Source organism: Neovison vison, chromosome 1 (assembly GCF_020171115.1).
Source record: "Neovison vison isolate M4711 chromosome 1, ASM_NN_V1, whole genome shotgun sequence".
Lineage (NCBI taxonomy): Eukaryota > Metazoa > Chordata > Mammalia > Carnivora > Mustelidae > Neogale > Neogale vison.
The window spans coordinates 75,109,942-75,130,411 of record NC_058091.1 but is presented as its reverse complement, the minus strand read 5'-3'; the positions used below and the strand labels follow the sequence as shown (position 1 = coordinate 75,130,411).

Genomic DNA, 20,470 nt, shown 5'->3' with positions numbered 1-20,470 from the left:
ATATCTAACCATACCCCAGGTGGGGGGGGGGTGGGGAGAATTCCAGTCAAACCAACTTCAAGAAAACAAAAATTCAAAAGAATCTCCTTGAAAGAAAACCCTGCCAATATCAATTTAACCCTCACAAAGAAGCTGACAGTGAGTGTAGTTATCTTTTGGCTATGGCTTACAGGGGTACAGAATACTAGTTACTTAATTATATAACTTTCTCAAGGGTCCAGCAATAAAACCAGATTTCATTCTTCGGCATGTTCTAAGAATTAATAACATCATTAATGAAATAAAAGCTTTTAAATAAATTATCCCTTAATAACAGAATCAATTTAAACACTCTAACTCCAAAGAAAGGAGGCTTTGGGTCTAAGATTTCCAACCTCAGAGTTTTTGATGTAACAAATAAGTAGCACCTATTGGGGTGAGCCAAGAAATATGATGCACTTTATGTGACCAAGCAAGAATAATTGTAAAGCAGTTCCTTTTTATAGTTGACTTCAAGGTTGGTGGGCCTAGTTTGCCCTTGCTTTCTGCTTTGTTTTACTTTACTGGCTTGCTAATATGTATCCTGTATTACGTGACCCTAGGTTGGCCTGCCTTCTGCCAGCCTGATGTTGAGAAAGGTATTAAAATTTACAAGGATCTTGCCCTTGCCCTCCACCCTCAGGGTGCAGCTTTTTCACACACTCTAAAGCACTGCCAGCTCACAATAGCCTTGCAGTCAGAGAGGGCAGCCCAACAAAGCTGCCCACAGATGCACGTGCTTGTCACCTGCCCCAGCAATTGCAAATAGACTACAACTTTTCAGAGCAACCTACTGGTCTTCCCTTTCGCAAGAGAAAGCTCGTAAATAATTATAATATATATTTCAGACAGGCCCAAAGTTGGATTTCTTAATTTGAACTATATGCACATAGGCTTCTCAGACTAACATAGTCTTTACATAAAAGAGCCGCCTACAATTTCACTGAGAACCAAGTTAAACCATAGTTTTAAAGTGGTCTCATGTCTTGGTGACTTTCTAAGAGAAGCCAAATTTTGGAATGGCAGACACTTTTTAAGTAATTGTAAAGAGCATCTCGAAGGATTCAGAGAGGTTACAAATAGCTAAGTGTGTGACAATTGATCTTGAAACATTAGAGTGCTCTAATGAAGGAAAAGCATGAAACGTTAGAGTGCTCTAATGAAGAAAAAAGCATGAAACATTAGAGTGCTCTAATGAAGAAAAAAGCAGACCAAGAAGATTTTTTTTTTTTTAATCCTAGGTTCCTTCCCTAAATGGTGCAAGGAGAATTTCAGAATTACAGCAAAGTAAGCACTTCATGAATCTGTGCAAGAAAACCCATGTTTTGTGGGACAATATAAAACTAAGTCAAGATCGCCAATCTTAGAAACACAGGTACAAAAACTGTAATTTAAACAGCTGCAAAATTAAATGGGTAGAAGAGTTGGGGAGGAGGATCAAGGTCATTGAGCCTGATGTTTCCACATCTTGGCATTCTATATCTTACTCCCACGACTTTGAGCTAAATCACATAAACACAAAACTTGGGCTAAATGACCAATTTCGGGAAGACGGCAGATTCCCCCCCTCCTCCATTCCCTTTAGATCCTCGCCCTGAGCTTTCTCTCCTAATGGCATTTCGTCTCTAGGAAAGTCTCTCATATTTTTCCGTCTCATTATCTCATTGTACAAATCTTTGAAAAGGAAAGAGCCGTGGTTTGCTCTGTGCGCGGACATCTTTTCTTCTGCCCGGGCTCTTAGTAAGCCTTCAACCAACTTTGACTGAAAAGGATGTCGCTGAGGGGCGATGAGGCTTGAAATCCTGCCGTTCCCTCATTCTCTTTTCTTTCTATCCGGACAGGCAACCCCTCCGTCCCCCTCTATCTCCGGACAATCCACTACCGTTTCTAAGTAAACCGGGGCGAATCCTCCCTCTGTTTCTTCCTCTGACCCGAGAGTTACTTTTAGTGAAAGATCAGACAAGACGCCTAACCAGGGGATAGTCAAATGGAATACTTGAGGGGAATAAAAGACCTAATTGAAAAACCCCATGCTGCCTAATCGCGGCTAAGTATTTTGCAGATAAGTGAGGATATTATTCTTTTGGTAGTGCTCAAAACACGGAGGTCTCTTGACCGATGCGTTCTTGTTTGTTTAAAGGATTTATATAGCGCTTACCATGTGCCGGCACTCTTCCAAACACTTTTTAAAATATGGCCCTTTTTGCTTAAAGAAGTTTTCTAAGCGACATTAAATCCGCGTGTGCTTTTCGAACGTCCCTTATGTACTTTTTCTTATAACACTTAACAGCAGTTAAGTCTTCAAAGACAAATATGGAAAGATTATAACCAGTTGCGTTTATTGCAAGCAAACCATTTCCCTCTTCGCAATTTTTCACAACTATAGTAATCAAATGCACTAATATAGTGAGAATGAACTCTCTTTTTTCAGTGAGGATCTCAGACTTTGCGTCCTGCGTTGGTTTATTTGCTCGCCTGGCAAACGGTAATTGCACCTGTAAGCCCTCACTGGAAGTCGTGAAGGTTGAATTCGCGCCAGGCCTGGTGCAGCGCATTCACCTGTGGCCGGAGCTGACTGGCCACTGGCACATCCTCCTTTGGAGGTGGGACGGGCAACCAGTCGGTGGGGCTCAGCACTGCAGGGCTACGGGGATCCCGAGCGGGTGGCGTCAGGGGAGGTCGGAGCCTGTAGGTGGTCAACCCGCTCAGCTTCGCTTGGTGCGCTAAGCTTGCCAGCGCTGCAGAAGAGCAGAGGCCCAGAGACCCGCGCGGGCTGGGCACCGACCCTAAAGCAGGCAGCCGAGTTGGGGGAGGGGGTTGCCGCCCCCTCCCCCCCTCAGCGTCCCCCGCGTCCTGAGCTGACCTGGTCCAGCCCACCAGGGCCTGCCTGGCCCCCGCCGACTGTGTGCTTTGCCCGAGGTTAAGTTTCAGAAGTCAGGATGAATACGTTTTGGGTTTCTGTTCACACAGTTATTGCAGGCACCGCGGTGGGGACCGCACAAAAGAGACGAGGGCTTGTGGAGAAGGGGGTTTTGTGTTTTAATGAGGGCTTAACACGCTGGCTGCAAGTCCTTCCCGCTCTCCCCCGCCCAACCCCCGCCGGGCCCAGTCTTCCCCCGCCGCATCCTTTCCTCTCCTCCACCCGGCCCCGCGCCAGTCTTGTGTGGGGACGGAATGGAGTGTCAATGGGACGCCCTAAGCTGGTCCCTAGAAAATCAGGAATCCGTCCGTGGCGCAGGGTTGTGATGAATGACAGACGCCCCTCTCTCAAAGCTTTCTCTCCTCCACGAAAGCACGGAGCCGTCCCGGAGCAACGGGTCCGGCTCGACCGCGACCCACCCGCCGCCCGCCTGGCGGTCCCCGCGGCTCCGGGCCGGGCGAGCCCCCACCGCGTCGCGCGCTCGCTCCGCTGCGCTCCAGCCCTCGCGGAGGCACCTTGGCGTAGCCTGTTCAAGCAGCGCGACACGCGGGAAGAGCCGCTAGAAACACGTTCTGAAAGCACGTCTGTCGTTCTCACAAGCCACGTTGTCCAACGCTCTAAAACTGGACTCGAATTAGTGCTTCAGAAAACCAAACTGAGTTTCCCAAGCGCCGATTTTTTTCACGAGCGGAATTCTCATTCACTCTACCGCGGCGACTGCACACACCAAGGGCAGTGGAGAATCGCCATCCTCTGCATAGTCCAAGCCCGAAGAGCTCGAACTTGAAAAACGACTAAAATGGGGGTCCTGAAATACCTGCATCATGGGTCTAGTCTTTCCTGCCACCAGAACCGACACAACTGCGGCTCACGGTCCACTCGGCGGAGTTTACTATCCACGGCCCCCGTGGCCCAATGGACATAACTGATTTCGAGCAAAGCGAACGTCACAGGGTAGCCGACCTCAGACCCTCCGACGGCCGGTGGTTAGGTACCTGGTCGGGGAAACTCACGTCCTTATCTGTCCACAGCCCAGAGGCCGCGAAGCAGCCTCGGGAGTTGCCAGGGAGAAAAGCAACTTTGATTTAAGGGTTTCAAAAACCCCAGAGGGCAAATGTGACCCTCCGGGTCAGCCAGTCAGCACTTTTGGTCCAGACAGGGGACAGCCGAGTGGGGCGGTTCGGTTAAGCCACGGCGCCTCCCAACGTCACTACACGCTCGCTCACACTCAGCCACGCGTTTGGGGTTGTTCTTTAAACACAGAACAGCAACTTCCCCGCCAGACTGGGGGCGGGAGGTGAGGAGGAGGGCCGAAACCCGAGGTCGGGAGCCCGCCCCTCTAGGCCCTCCCCCGCCGCGCCCACGTCCGCGTGCTGCCCTAGCGGAGTTAACAACCTCGCGCTCACGCTCGCCGCTGCCTCTCCCGCCCGCGCGCAGCTCCCGAACGCGAGGTGCGCGGCAGCGTTCCCACGCCTCGGCAGGAGGCTCACCGCGAGCAGGGACGAGCGCGGCCCCGCCCCTCCGCCCCAGCCAATCGCGGGCCACGCCGACCCCAAGGAGGCGGAACCCGGCGGGGCGGTGGGGGCAGAGGCGCGGGAGGCGGGCGAGGTAGCCCCGCCCGCGCGGGGGGGCGTGGCCGGCGCCGGTTCTTGCGGCCGATCCCGGCTGCGGCGTGGGAAAGAGCCGCGAGGAGCCGACCGCGTCGCCGCGGCAGCCGCGCCTTCCCGGGCCCAGAAAGGGAGGGAGGAAGGGAGGAGGCAGGCCGGGAGGGCGCTGCGCCCCGCTCCCCGTCGGCTGCTCGGACTGGGCAGTGCCCCGCGCCGTCTTCCCCGCGATGAAGCGCCCTTGCGAGGAGACGACCTCCGAGAGCGACATGGACGAGACCATCGACGTGGGGAGCGAGAACAATTACTCGGGGTGAGCGCGGGCTCGACGGGAAGTGCCCGGAGCTCGAGGCGTCGGGGAGCTTTGTGCACGAGCTGCCCCTTGGAAATCCCGAGGCTCCTCTCCGCGGCGTCCTAACGGAGCCGAGAGAAATTTTGCCCGGGAAACTTGGAGCGGTGGGCGCTCACGGAGCGTGCAGTTGGGGTGGGGCGGGAGGTCGTCGGTTTTCACACCAGGGGTGGGGCGGAGAGGAGAGTGGACGCGACTGAAGCACGGCGCAGGAGTTGGCGAGGGAGGGTCCCCGGCTGTCAGCGTTGCGCGCGCGGACAGGCGGGCGCAGGCGACGGGCGACGCCCCCGCCACGGAAACCTGTGGGAGCACTTTCTGGATGGGCCAGCTGAAGAGAGAAACAGATTGATGTTATTTATTTTACAGGAGACGAAAAAGAGGACTTGCCTTTTGTCATTAAGAGCAAATTAAAGCAATTTGTAATCTAAAGGCTACGTAGGTTGAGCTTTCCAGGTTGACTGTGTGTGAGTGGGCGGACGGGAGGGTGAGTGACAGACGTAAGGATCGTTTCGGACGTAGATCATCTCTGTGACTGCTTGTTCTTAAGTCTGGAAGAGATCGGGGTCGTGATCACAGAAGCCAGACCTCCACTTTTCTGGGACAGAGGGAGATTACCAGGCATTTTAATGCCAAGGCGGGTCAAATGATAATCGCTTCTAATTGGCATCCTCACAAGTTCCTTAATTATAAAGAGCAAAATTCTTCCTACCTTGGGAAAACGGGTTTTCTTTCCACGTCGTTATTCTAATAAGTACACACCAAAGCGTAAAATCAGCAACGGCAGAGATATTTACATGAAACGCTGTTCACGAAGTATCTTTTAATTATTAAAGTGTGCGTCATCTTAAAAAATGAGATCTGAAAAACAGAAGAAGTCATGTGAAAGTCGAAACCAGTTGGGACGGGGTGGGACGGAGGGGGACAGTTAACTCAGAAATAAGATCCAGAAGTGCGAGGTGAGGTAATAAGAACCTGGTGTGTGCAACAGTCCTAAAATGAAAGAGAACAAATAACAGGAACCTGGAGAATTTGAGAACATAAAGAAGCATAGTATCCATGAATTATGAAGAGAAACATGTACAAACTAGAACGGATGGCAAAAGCTGTAAGTGACAAAATAATGATTTGATTGCAGTTTCAATGTAAAATATCTTTTCATTAGTAAACTCAAGATGGATTGCAGCTTCTAGAGGTTTAAGTTTAGGCTGAAGACTAGGAAGTACCTACAGTTTTATTTTCAAAGTAAAACATTTACCTAGTACTTGATCTCATTTTAATTTCCCTATCAGTGGCATATTTAATTGGGGCATTCTTTTGGAAGATTTGTATATAAAACGTAACATTTGTCATTTTTTTTCTCTGTTGTGAGATATGATTGAAGTTTTGAAATAGTAAGATAACTTCTGTTTATTTTGAAGATTGCATCTAGGGACAACAGTTTAACATGTGATGACTGTCTATCTGTTTGATAGTGGTGCTAAACATGGCCTTTATTTCAAAATAGCTTCGCTTTGTTTAGTGTATCTGACCAAAGGTTGGAGGAAGGATGCTATTAGAGAATTCGTTTATTTTTAAGAAATTTTTATGAGTGGAGCTAGGAAGTACTAACTGACTTCTCACTCTGACTGCTTGTAAGTTTTTCACTGCAAGACTTTAAAGTTTAGGGATGTTTTTGCAAGTGGATTTGGTGTCTGGATGACTTGTTGAAAAAGCAGGGAGGGCATAATTCTTACCTAAAAATAGATAGAAGGACTGAAAACAAAGTATGTTAAAAGTTAAGAATTAAGAATAAAATAACCCAGACCTGAACTGTGCAATCACTCAGTGTTTAATGGGTGCCATGAAGAAACCAGAAGAAACCATTGTTATGTTAATGCAGCACCTGACATACTGTTCCTATTTCATAGGCAAAGTACTAGCTCTGTGATTAGATCCAATTCTCCAACAACAACATCTCAGATTATGGCAAGAAAGAAAAGGAGAGGGGTATGTGATTTTTTTTTTTCTTTTTATTTCATGTAATCCAGCCTAATGTGTAACAGTTGTATTCTTCCATTAAAAGTAATTTTATCATTTGTGTATTCATAAACTTTTGTTGTTGTGTTGCTTCCTTTGGGATAGATAATAGAGAAAAGGCGTCGAGATCGGATAAATAACAGTTTATCTGAGTTGAGACGACTGGTGCCAACTGCTTTTGAAAAACAAGTAAGCTACCCTTACCCCTGACTACTCCACCAAAAGCCTCAAAAAATCTGATTCTCTCATCTGGGAATGTGGGTTCTTGTTAAAGCTCATTAAAATAATGGTGTATGTGCCCTGATCTGGCACAGAGCAGCTATTTCAATAAAATGCTTTGTTGTGGCAAAACTATTAAAAACATAATCCATCATGAAGTTGAAAAACATTTCCATTCTTCAGCTTATTTTTCCCTTAAGGGTAAAAGTGTTCATGCTTTCTCTGTTCTTTCTATGAAGACCAGTAGTGGTTTTGTTTAAAACTGAGCTGTGTGTCGTGCTCTTTTAAAAAATATATCATGTGAAATTTCATTTTTGTGTCAAACAATTAAAAAAAGAAGGGCTTTTTATTTTAAAAAATAACCAAAGTCCAGGAAGTAACATCTCTAGCTCTATTTCCTAAATGATAATACTAATAAAATCTTTTTACCAAATCACTTGGTTTCATTTTTAGTGCCTGGATTAATAGAATAGCATTCTAGTTGTGGCATCTTTTTGGAAGTTGGTAAAAATAGAACTAGTCATAAATTTCCTTTTTCAGAATTCAGGGTATTCCTTTACCCCCCGCCCAAAAAAAAAAGATTTTGCACACTTAGAAAAGGGAGAAGCCACATGTTTAAATTTTCCTTTGTCATTTGGAAAAGTTTTATATCTCTTGCCGCAATGGCTAATGACAGATTTCTGTGAGCATCTTTCAACGAATATGGTAAGGTATGCTATTGAAAATACTTTGAATTTAATTAAAATAGGGTATAAGGCAGCAGTTGTTTGTTTATTTCATCTTATTCTTTGCTTCATGAACCACAAACACAGCAAGCCCTACAAAGCCCTTGGAAATTATCCAGAAACTGTTATTTTGCTATTTATCATTTTCACTGAAACTGCTGTGCATTTTCATGGATATATTTAAAATTGACAGAAATACAAGATGTAATACGCTCTTGATTGTACATTTTTGAGAGAAAACAAGATACCTATATGCTGAAGCTGTCTTTGGTAAGCTAAATGTAATGTGGAAATTGTAGTTTTGATAAGTAACATTTTCAATGACAATAGGCTGAAAATGAAAAATATCAGTAATTGGTGTTTTCATTTTGAGTACTGAAATGTCTGCAGTTATGAAGAACAGTCAGTTTGGTGATTTTCCCCCTCCCCCTTAGTTTGTTGGGTTTTTTTTTTTTTCTTAAATGTCGACTTAAAACAAACCTTAAAAGCAAACCTCAGTTGTTTGGCAGTTAGTTACCATAAACACAGGCTTTCCCATTTGCCAAGCTTGGCTACCAACCCTAGTGAGCTGGCCCTGTCACAGTATGATTAGAAGAGTGTTCTTTCTAGCAGTTTAAATAACTCTGGCACTCTCACCATGTACAGGGTGCTGATAATTTTCACAAAACAAGTAGAGCGTACGAACCTGAAAAAAAACTTGAGTTTCCTTTTCAAAAAAGACATATTGGTTTAATTATTCAGCTTTTCCAGGAAATTAGAAGCCACCCACAGTTCTCTGAGGCAGTTCAAGGTGTCACATTTTTATTTCAGTTGGTTTCCAGAGGTTGCCTTCTTTTAAAAAGAAGGGCATATAAATATATTTCCAAAATATTTTATTAAGAACTATTGTAAAGGGTTCAAACCAATAATAAATAAATAGGTGCCATTTATTGCCATTAAGCATTTCTGATGCTTACTAGGTGGGTAGTAAATTAGGCTTTCTTGTTTATGATTTTGGAATTCACAGTGACACCTGCTGGTAATTTTTGGAAAAAAAAACAAAAACAAAAACACCTTAAAAGTCTCCCCTTTATTTTATTTTGTTTTGTTTTGTTTTGTTTCTGCTTACCAGAGGTGTGTCTTAAAGACTTAATGCAACTTTTTATTTTTGAAAAATCTAATTTTCTAAGATTCTGTCTCCTTATCCTTCAGAGTGGGATTTAACTGATCTAGTACTGTGGCATTATGTAAGACTACAGGATGTCCCCTAATGAAATATAAGGTAGAGATTGGATGTAAGGTTTGAGATTTTTGCAGTTATAATTGTTGTAGTGGAGTGATTTTAGGAGTATAATTATTTTTAGGATTAAAAAATTGTTATGCCTTTTATTCTTTAAAAGATAAATTGGCAAATATCTGTTATTAAGTATGCAACAGTCATTGTTTACATGTAAAGTTCGCAAAGCACTCAGATGTTTCTGTGAAAAAAATTAAACTTAGAATCTTCTAATGGAAAGGAAAATTGAAAATCCAGTGTACAATATTCCATAGAACTTCTAAGACTTTATTATTTGTTTATGCAGGGATCTGCAAAGTTGGAGAAAGCCGAAATATTGCAAATGACAGTAGATCATTTGAAGATGCTTCAGGCAACTGGGGGTAAAGGTAAGTAGGTGACTTCATTTTTACCCCCTTTCCACCTCTTACTTCTCATTTTTCCTTCTAAGATTATAGGAAAGTCATAGTTGAACAGTTCTTTAACAAGCTGAGATAGGAGGTCCTAGATTAAAGCTGTGGAAATCAATGCTAATGGCAGGATTGAACTCGTGGGAAAGAACTTCTGGAACAAAAGAAGCACTTGACCCTGGGCTTGTGTTTGCTTTCATAATACTGTGGGAGTAAAGCTTCATTCACAGCAGCCTGGTCAGAGATTTGTTTGGGACCTCAGGAGCACATGCTGGAATCTGTACAGAAAGACAAAATAAACACACAAACATCCAAACATAAACAGGAGTTTAAAGACAATCTTTTTCTCTTCTCCTTTCCCTTCCCTTGAACCCCCCACCCCCACCATTAAATCAAGACTAGGTTTCAACATAAGGCAGCCATTCCAAAGGAATTGACTTGAGGATTATTTTCACTATTTTCAGATTTTGGTTGGTCTTGGGTTTAGACAAGACAGAACATTTGAAGTATAGGTAGTGAATCTCTGTACTGAAAACTATTAAGGGAGCAGAGTCATTCCTGCAGACAGCAAACAGGAACAGGTACACTGGGCCCAGTGCCCGGGAGAGACGTCTTCTGTACTGGATAGTGATTTAGGGCAGAATCATCCAGAGGTCAGAGATGGGCCCTCATGTCACATTTAAAAATGAAACGAGATGGGATCAGGAGGGAGACAAATCATAAGAGACTCTTAATCTCACTAACTGAGGGTTGCTGTGGGGGGGTTGGTGAGAGGTAGGGTTAGGGTAGCTGGGTTATGGACACTGGGGAGGCTATGTGCTATGGTGAATGCTGTGAATTTTGTAAGACTGATGATTCACAGACCTGTACCCCTGAAGCAAATAATACATTATATGTTAATAAAAAATAGACTTGAGATCCTGAAAGTTGTAATATCCATTCAGATTTCATGATACCTCTTCTACTCAGACTTGATTTTGCCCTTTTGTATCTTTCTCATCCTTCAAACAGGTCTTTGCTATTCACCTTCACCAAGAGTGTTTTGTTAAGTAATATATTTGATAAGTGGATAGGGAGAGGCTACCACCACGAAGGGCTAAATGCTGCCCTCCACCCTGGCGGCTTCTCTGTTCAGCATTAGCCTTTCATTACAACATAGTATCACAGTTTGTCCTAGATCAGAGCAGGGACAAGGTATTGGAGGTAAATAGCAGTTTACTGATTGCAATGAAAGTACTGAAGTATTTAACTCCAGTATGGCCATACTGTTGAGGACCTGTGGAACATCAGCCCTGGCCTTCACTGTCCTTTACCTGTATCAGGTATGGTGGTGGGGGGGGGGTGATCACTGTAAAGAGAAGCCCCCTTGGTTTGACTTAACCTCAGTTGCACCTTCCGTAGAAACCATCCTGAATGGGTATGGAATTGTGATTTCTAATCATTAAAATGTAGCCCTCAGCATAGGATGCAAAAACTTACATAATAGAGAAGAGAACTGGATGAAATCATAGAAACCAGTGATCCAGGCCAGCTTGGCCATTGCCTCGCCTTTAACCCAAGACCGAAGTGCTCTGTTGTGCTGTAAGGCCTACACTAGCATTCTGAGCTCTAAAGCCCCTCCTGCCCCATGATTTTGATTCTGCACCTGCCACCTCAGGATAGTATGAGACAGACTGAGCTGGTGATGGTGCAGGAACAGCAGTCTGATTGCTCTGACTCTCTTGGTGATGTTCCGCACAAGGCTGAGAATTCTTATCAGGGTTTCAAATATTTGGCATGAGCTAAACTTCTAAAGAGTAATATTGTTCTTACGCCTTATTATAAAAACTTGTTCCATTCTTGGTTGCTATTCTTGGCTACCTAAACAGTCCTAAAATTCATCCCAGAATAGTTTATGAACAGACATTTGCAAGCAAGTGCCATCCATACAAGTCGCCTGACTGCCAAGTCATTGGAGAGGTCATCCCACAGGAGAACATATGGGCCTTGAAGGTGGGGGAGGGCTGTTGGCAATGTGTGCTTACATCATCCAAGACTCACAACTGCTGTGGGGGCCTCACAGTGTCGTGGTGAAGGACAGAGACTCTGCAGTTGGGTTGCCTGGTTTCCAAACCTAGCTCTGCCGTATCTTAGCTGTGTGACCTTGGGTAAACTACAAACCCCCTTTGCCCCAGTTTCCTCATCTTTAAAAGGAGGGCAGTGATGGTGTCTATCTCACAAGGTTGTTGGGAGTGTATTCACCTAAAGCCACACAGCAGTGATGGCACAGAGAAGCACTATGGACCCAAGTGCTTTCATTATTGGCCCAAGATTAATCCTAGGGGATAGCTGCTCATCGTCACTTCCCGTCTGCGTTCAGCAGTAGAATAGGAATTACACAATTTATATTCCTTGGTACACAACAGAGAACTCAGCCATATATAACAGCATACAACTGGCAAACCACAAATTTCAATCACTTTTTGCCCACTCATGAAAATTCTTGGAAGGCCCTGGGGTTCCAGTTCTGTTGGTCCGTTCTTCATAGTCTCTCTCGGTATTGCAATGGCCTCTGGAGAGAATTTAGTAGAGTAACCTACATTTCTAGATCCCTGTGTGTTTCTGGACGCTGTCCCCTATTGATTACACCCCTCCTCGTGAAAATTAGAAGCTTGCAAAGCCCAACAAAGAACCCTGAGGGTTCTCATGTCAAATCTTTCTATGGAGGCGTCTTCAGGAAGAGCTTTCCCTCTTAATCCCAGGGACTTTGTTGCTATCTAAACTGAAGTCCTGGAATGATAACTATTTTTGTTGCTGATCTTCCATATTTCATGATATTCTCTTACATCAGATTTGTGCTGTCATTGTTACTGTTTTAATGGTAAATATTTTTACCCCGTATGTCTTTTGGGGACTTTGAAATTTCTGCTGATATTCTACCTTTAGGAGTTTGAATATTGTGACTTATATTTTCCAAAGTGATTTGGTGATACAGTAAGATGGTTTACTTTTTAGATGACAAATGAAACAGGTAATACTTTGATCTGCAGAAATGTGAAAAAGATAATGTAGTAAATGCTTTAGGTAAAAATAACTTTGAATGTAATACTTCTCATTTATGTGTGCCCATATCCCAAAACTGAGTAAAGTTTTAATTTGAAAATTGCTAAAAAAAAAAAAATAAGTTGTAAATGAAAATCTGAAAAGGATACATTTGTACACATTAGAGGTCACACATTCGAAGTGGTGACATTTCCCCAAATATCTGATTAACATTATACCCTAAATTTGCACTGATAATAATGATACATTACTATTTTTTATCTAATTATTTTATTTGGGTAAAATGTGATTCTCATATATGTGACTCTGCTCCAGCCATTTTTAATGGTAGTAACCTTAGGTGGGGGGAGGGAGGCAGGGAGGCGTGCATGTATAGATACTGAAAAATTAATACACATTTTTTTCTTGGGTGGATGCCAGGAAAATGTAAGCTAACCAGTGAAGGAGATATATCTTTGAATTTCAGGAAAGCAAGGAGTTATAATAATCTCATATCAGTAAAGCAGCCTTCTATTGCCTGATAGAAAAATAAGATCTTCAAATTAGTAATCCCCAAATTAAAAAAAGATCTTTTGTTTCATCAAATTTTTTCATATAATTTGCTAAAAACAAAAACAAAAACCAAAAAAACCAAGTCAGGAAGCATATATGAATTTATTAAGAAATTCTAGCACGTTTTTAAAGAAAGTCCTCAAGCTGCTAACATGCATTTTGTATCTCTGTTACAATGCCAAGAGTGAGGATGTTTCAGATAAACCCTTTAATCTCCATCGCATGTGACAGAGACAGAGAGACTGAAACTCTGTACTACCGTGAAAAAGTTCACTAGGGAATTTCACTGTCACAGTACAGGAGAGGACTGCCCCACCTTGTTTTTTTAATGAAAGTATTGGAAACACGGAAGTTCTTAATTTTTTCCCCCACAGTGATACTTGGTTGCAAGAACCACCATAGTGTATAGCATTGCTAGTGTTGTCACACATGTGAATTGCAAAGTTAATTTCTCCTACAAAAATTACAACTAGAAATAACTGGCAGCATTTTCGGAAAGGGTCGCCATTCTCCTTGAAACTTGGGAAGGACAGAGGGGAGCACAGTTAGTGGTTCCTCATAGTCACCTTACCGGTTTCTCTCGCTCTCCCTCTCCCGCCCCCCGCCCCGCCGCCCCCCTGCCCCCCCCCTTGCTCCATCCCCCTCTCAGGCTACTTTGACGCACATGCTCTGGCCATGGACTTCATGAGCATTGGCTTCCGGGAGTGCCTGACAGAAGTGGCCCGGTACCTGAGCTCCGTGGAGGGCCTGGACTCCTCCGACCCCCTGCGGGTGCGACTGGTCTCTCATCTCAGCACGTGTGCCTCGCAGCGGGAGGCGGCGGCCATGACGTCCTCTCTGGCCCACCACCACCACCCCCTGCACCCGCACCACTGGGCGGCAGCCTTCCACCACCTCCCCGCGGCCCTGCTCCAACCCAACGGACTCCACGCCTCTGAGTCCTCGCCCTGTCGCCTCTCCACCGCTTCGGAAGTGCCTCCTGCCCACGGCTCCGCCCTCCTCACGGCTACGTTCGCCCACGCCGCCGATTCTGCCCTTCGGATGCCATCCACGGGCAGCGTTGCCCCCTGCGTGCCACCTCTCTCCACCTCCCTCTTGTCCCTGTCCGCCACTGTCCACGCGGCCGCGGCCGCAGCCACCGCCGCGGCGCACAGCTTCCCTCTGTCTTTCACGGGGGCCTTCCCCATGCTCCCACCTAACGCCGCTGCGGCCGTGGCAGCCGCCACAGCCATCAGCCCGCCCTTAACCGTGGCAGCCACGTCCAGCCCGCCGCAGACCAGCGGTGCAACAAACAGTAAACCTTACCGACCCTGGGGGACAGAAGTGGGAGCTTTTTAAGTTTTCATTGGACTTTTTGCAATAGTAACTGAATGTCCTTCATTTCAGAGTCAGCTTAAACCTCTGCACCCTGAAAGTAGCCATACAGATGTCTACAGATCCACAAAGGAACAATAAAGCTATTTGAGACACAAACCTCCCAAGTGGAAATGTGGTATTATCTTTTTTCTCGTGTTTTGTTTAAGGCAGCTTGGTAACTGACATCAGCAACTTTTGAAACCTTCACACTTGTTTTCATTTAGATGTTTCCTGGAAAATATATGGACTGTATCATCCAGCAGTGCATCAGTATGTCTGAATTGGGGGGAAAAACAAAAACAAAACAACAACAAAGAAAACCTGACTGGATTCTCTTGAAACTAGATGGAAAAAATATACTCGTGTTTCATAAGTGCCTGAGCTAGTAAAGTTTTCTTCTGAATACATAACATTGCACAAGTAAAGAAGAGTGTAGAGGTTAGGTTAAGAAAGGTAAGGGACAGAAGTCTTGCATTAGGTTGCAGACATTTTAATAAGGTGCCAGAGAAGAGTACTCTATTGAAACCAACAGGTTTTTCTTGGCCAAAAGGATTGCTGAAAATAATTTTCAAGTTAAAAGACCTGGTTTTATCTTAGTTTGCTTCTTTGTACAGACTTGCCTGCCAAGTGGTGACATTTAGCAATGCATTGCTATAAGCAATTATTCCATCAGTGCTCAGATTAACAACCATTTCTGCCCTGCCTGGAAGCCCCCAGGCACTTTTTTTCACGGTTCAAAATATGGTGCTTCTTTATGTAAACCGTGCATTTATAGAAAGAGTGCACCTAAAAGCAGTTGCCTACCATGTGCCCACCAGAAGCTATTTGATTCATGCCAACTTGAAAATTCTCCAGTTTGTAAAAGTTTAGGTTAATTTATTGTTTCGTTTAGACTATTTTTACATATTTATCCTCTTCATTTTGTCCTAATAATGTGTAATATCTATTCTTGTCACCCTTTGGGAAAAGTTGCATTTCTGGAGGTGATGAGACAGGGAGAGAGCATTGGGAAGAGAAAAGCCACGATTTTTAAATGCTCTTTATCAAGCTCATGATTGCATTTGATCCCAAATCAAGATGAATGTATGCAGTGGGATGTACAGAAATTTTTGTTCATGCCTAGACTAGTGCTACATAGTGGTGTTTTTCTTTTGTTTTTTTTGTTTGTTTGTTTAGTGACAACATAATCTCTTAATACATTGAAATTGAGCACATGAGATTTTATGTTTGAAAGATAAAGGCACAGCATGTATTCTTATGCACTTCATTTCTCTGCTGTGTGGAGAGAGCAATAAACATGAGAATGTTAAACATTATGCAAAATTATACTTTTTAAATACGTGTTTTAAAATTATTGTACCCAGTCTTTTTTTCATTACTATGTAACCTTTTTCTATGCAAAAGTCTACATATCACTAATTAAATGAAGTCCTTTTTGACTATTTTCATGTGGATGAGTTGCTTTGCAGAATGGAAAGTTGACATGAATTTCAAGCAAGGTCTTCCTTCACTGAGAGTTTAAGCAGTGGCTTTTCTTTCTCTCTTTCAGAGTCATTTAATATAGTTCACAGCTTGCCTGAAAATAACATTTATCTGAGCCTGTAAATCAATTAGGCATAGGCAGGTATGACATTATTTGGAAACAGGAAGTGATTTCCTCTCCCTTTTATTCTTAACCATGGTTCTTGGAAAAGTGCAAATACAAGAACTCCAGATAATAGTAAACTGAACCTAGGATAATAAGCTAGAATGTGTCATACGTTTTGTAACTCAAAAACGTTTGTAGAGGGTTTTTAAAACATCATATGCATATGTGATAAGCATATACATGCTTCCTGATGATAAATCCTCTGTACCTACCTCAGTGAAACTCTTTTGATGCTGTAAAAATTATGCACATATCTCTCCTTCAATGAAGCCTAGAAGAGATTATTTCATTACCTGAAGTTATTGGGCCAAACATAAGAAAAGAATTTAAAAAAGAATGTTTTTATTCATATCAGTTATGCTCACAGTTAAAGAGTGTGAGGTTTCCTACATTATTGTAGTTTTGAAAAATTAAGTATATAGTTGTTCTAATTTTTGTCTGTAAGTGGGAAAAAAAATAAGCAAAACCAGATCACTTTGTTCCTCCTGTCTGTAAGTTCTGTGGTCATTGTATCTTCAATTAGCTCTGATGGAATTAGGTAGTAAATAAGAAAATGAATTTAGTAGTATTTGAAGTTTGCTTTTTAATCATGGTTTGTGGACAATACACATAGAAATAATTCTTATTTTAAGATCAAAAGCTGATTCTGTGCCTGTTGTAATGTCAGCATTCAAAGAATTTCTTTCCTTTTTTGGAATGTAAACTATTTTTGAGATCAGGAATTTTTATTTTTAATTTTGATTAAATATTTTAAGATAGATCTTCTTCCTCCTTTCCTCCCTTTCTTGTCCTTTTTGTTTTTTCCTTATATTTTTTCCTTCCCAGCTACATATGAGTTGTTATTTTTCCAATTAAATGATTAAAATATTTGCCAAACAACTTACCCATAGTTGCTAAGGGTTGTCATAGTTCCTAAAGATAATTGTTGTCTGTAATTTTGGTCATGTGAAGTTAATTGTTTCTTGATAAATGTTTCACATCATCAGCTATTAACATCACATTTCACTGTTAAAAAAACAAAATGCGACTAAGTAAATTTAAAGATCAAATTGGCTTTATTCGACAATTCATGAATTGGGCAGCATCCCATCTAGCAAATAGAAAGGAGCGGGAAGAAGCCATACAAAATGGAAGGCTTTTATAGGCAGAGGGGGCTGAAAAAGGAAGTTGGTAACAAAGAGTAGATTGTTTCAGGCAAGGTCACCTTCTTTTGGGGGAGGGGAGTGGTCTGTCACACAGATGACCTCACTGTTACTGATTGGTTAATTCCAGATTGGCTAAAGGTCACTGGTTGAAAGTCGCTGCAGTTTGGTTAGATATTAAGTCTTGGTTTGCTGATATGGGGCTGGGGCCTGCACAAGTGGCTCCATTTTGGTCTGTTGTTTCTTTTTAACAACTGCTCCCATCTCTGGTCCAGTGTTTTGTGAAAGTGGTATCCCACCCTTAGGTGTGGTTAATTTTCATGTTCATTCCCAAAATAGAAAAAAAAAATCAGTTTTTATGATCCAACGGGAAAAGAACTTTTAAAGTTTAATTTATTGGTGGCTTTTATTTATGCCAAAGTTAGTCCTAAAATTAACTCAAGGGATTTGGGTAAGATAAAAGGAAAGAAGTGACATTTTTAGAAATTTGTTTTTCCCCAAATATTAAAAGCTATATGCATGCCTAATGTTAAAAAAAATAAATAAACAATTTAGCTGATACAAACAAACTCTAATACTTAATGAAGCAGTCTTCTTTTGGAGAACTGCAAAATGGGGCAGAAAGCAGAGAGATTTTATAGGATAAAGCATAAAGAACAAAGAAGAGAAAAATGGAAAATATCTGATTGGCAGGGTTATACAATCAACCTTGCTTAGAGTGAGAAGAGTTGGCTTGGCATTGGAGTATTGGCTAACTGGATATCCTGCATTTCTGCTCAAGGGGAACATTTACAGAGACTCAAAAGTTATATAAAGTTCCATTTGCTGATGGAGTGACTGGGCAGTAGTGGCTTCATCCTGGGCCTAGAAATGTATTTCAGTGCTCATTAAAACACATTTCTGTATTTCACATCAGTGAGCCAGTAGGTCTTTATTGAATGCTGTGCCCAGCACTGTGTGTACATGTTAACTTGCCAGTGACATGTGGTACATGCACATGTGCTTCTATACGCTAACAGTGAAAGGTATGGCTGTCATTCTAGCTCTTTACAAGGACCTGAAAAGAAGAACGTGCCGAGAGAGTGAGGCAAGGGGTTTCTGAGAACTAGTTAGAGAGGCTGGTCTCTTTGGGATCTTTTGCTATTATAAATATAATAATCTTATCATTTGAACAAATCCGAGGCATTTTTAAAGTAAATTGAAACATAAAAAAGGCCAAATATTAATTAGTGCAGTGGCTCTAATGATCCATATGTACATATGTATCATAAATCTTAATGAAGCGTTTTGGATCATCTTTTTAATATCAACTTGTTTCTTTTCCAGTCATTACATGAATTCAAAGTAAGAGTGATCACCTTAGGTCATCATCACAAAGTAATTTCCGTAAGTGTAAGATTCCAACAGCTGCAAGATACACTATTGGGTAAAGGCCAGTTTTTAAGGAAAAGAGCTACCACAAGAGAACATTACCCATTGATCATAAGACATTCCAATTTCCAGAGTGTAAAAATGAAAAAAAAAGGGGGGGGATACATCTTGAATCTGAGGCAATACTGTAGTATAATAACATAATTCAATGCAAATTTTAAAAATCCATTGCTATGGGGTATCTGGGCGGTTCAGTCTGTTAAGTGTCTGCCTTCAGCCCGGGTCATGATCCAAGGGTCCTGGGATGGAGCCCCATGTCTGGCTGGCTCCCTCCTCAATGGGGAGCCTGCTTCTTCCTTACACTCTGCCTGCAGCTGCCCCCGCTTGTGTTCTCTCTGTCAAATAAATACATAAAATCTTTTTTTAAAAAATCCATGGCTAGAGATATACAGAGATTAAGATGTGGCTGACTTAGTTTACTTTAAAAATATCTCATCGGATGGGGTCCTAGTCAAATTATGAATCTGAATTGTTTTTATAAGTTGGCTTTTTTTTTTTAAGATTATATGTATTTGACAGACAGAGATCACAAGTAGGCAGAGATGAAGGCAGAGAGAGAGAGGAAGGGAAGCAGGCTCCCCAGTGAGCAGAGAGCCCAATGCGGGGCTCGATTCCAGGACCCCGGAATCATGACCTAAGCTGAAGGCAGAGGCTTTAATCCACTGAGCCACCCAGGCACCCTGATTTTGTAAGCTTAATGACCTAAAGATAGATATATTTTTGAAGCTTTTTATGTTTTTATTGCCCAATGGGACTATTCCCAGCTCTGCATTTTATTAAAGAATGGAGTTTGACTTCCCTTGTAATTCTTTTAAGATCTAAGCAATAACTGAGGTTGTGAATATTTCAGCAACTAAAACAAAGCACTGCAGTAAATATGACATCATAAACTGTGGCTATAGCTCAAATTCTTTGGAAGGATACGTCTTTGAACTCAGATGGGAGAATTTAAAAAGAAAAAAAGCCCCTTAGCTTACATCGACAGTCTTGTATATGGGGCCAGAGGCATTTGAGAAATGGTTCCCTAGGTACCAGGTAGCACATTCTCCCATCTTTTCAATAGACAGGAATGGGTTTGGTCAGGGAATTGAGTCCTCTTAGAATGGAGAAACATTACCTACCTAAGTCATAGATCTAATAAAACATGTTAATACTAACTACAAATATTGTTCAGTTGTTCTCTGTGCTAAATTCTATGCTATGTGTTTAAAATTTGTTGTCTCATTTAATAAGCTGTCCTATGGAATGCATATATTATTGTAACTGTCCTATGGTATGCATATATTATTATCTTTGCTTCACATATTAGGAATTGGAGAGTAAGAGGTTAATTGCCCAAGGTCATACCTAGCAGTTTGAGCTATGACTCAACCCAGGCCTGTCTGATTCTTCAGCCCATACCTTTGAACCTTTAGGCTATGGCTTTTGACACTGCTTTTTCAGACTCAAGAATATTTCATCAGGCATGGAATCACTTTGAATTATTGACAAGAGTAAATCTCTCTATCATATGAGCATAAAAATATCTATCATCTTACCCTTTTAATATATGAAAGGGTTTTAAAAAAAAGAATAACTCGGGATGCCTGGGTGGCTCTGTTGGTTAAACAGCTGCCTTCAGCTCAGGTCATGATCCCAGTGTCCTGGGATTGAGTCTCACATCAGGCTCCTTGCTTGGCAGGGAGCCTGCTTCTCCCTCTGCCTCTGCCTGCCACTCTGTCTGCCTGTGCTCGCTCTCGCTCCTCTCTCTCTGACAAATAAATAAAATCTTAAAAAAAAAAAA

At 42.5% G+C, this 20,470-nt stretch overlaps 1 protein-coding gene across 2 annotated transcripts; it reads left to right on the top strand.

Moving 5' to 3' along the window:
- The first annotated feature begins 4,618 nt into the window (after window positions 1-4,618).
- Window positions 4,619-14,584, top strand: HEY2 (hes related family bHLH transcription factor with YRPW motif 2). 2 transcript variants are annotated; one of them, XM_044249477.1, is made up of 5 exons: window positions 4,619-4,855; window positions 6,799-6,877; window positions 7,013-7,096; window positions 9,414-9,495; window positions 13,760-14,584. In XM_044249477.1, the coding sequence occupies exons 1-5, from the start codon at window positions 4,773-4,775 to the stop codon at window positions 14,446-14,448; spliced, it is 1,017 nt and encodes a 338-aa protein (XP_044105412.1). In that variant the 5' UTR covers window positions 4,619-4,772; the 3' UTR covers window positions 14,449-14,584. The 2 variants fall into 2 exon arrangements, with proteins under 2 accessions (XP_044105412.1, XP_044105421.1); XM_044249486.1 differs by lacking the exon at window positions 4,619-4,855 and adding an exon at window positions 5,350-5,996.
- The last annotated feature ends 5,886 nt before the right edge of the window (window positions 14,585-20,470 follow it).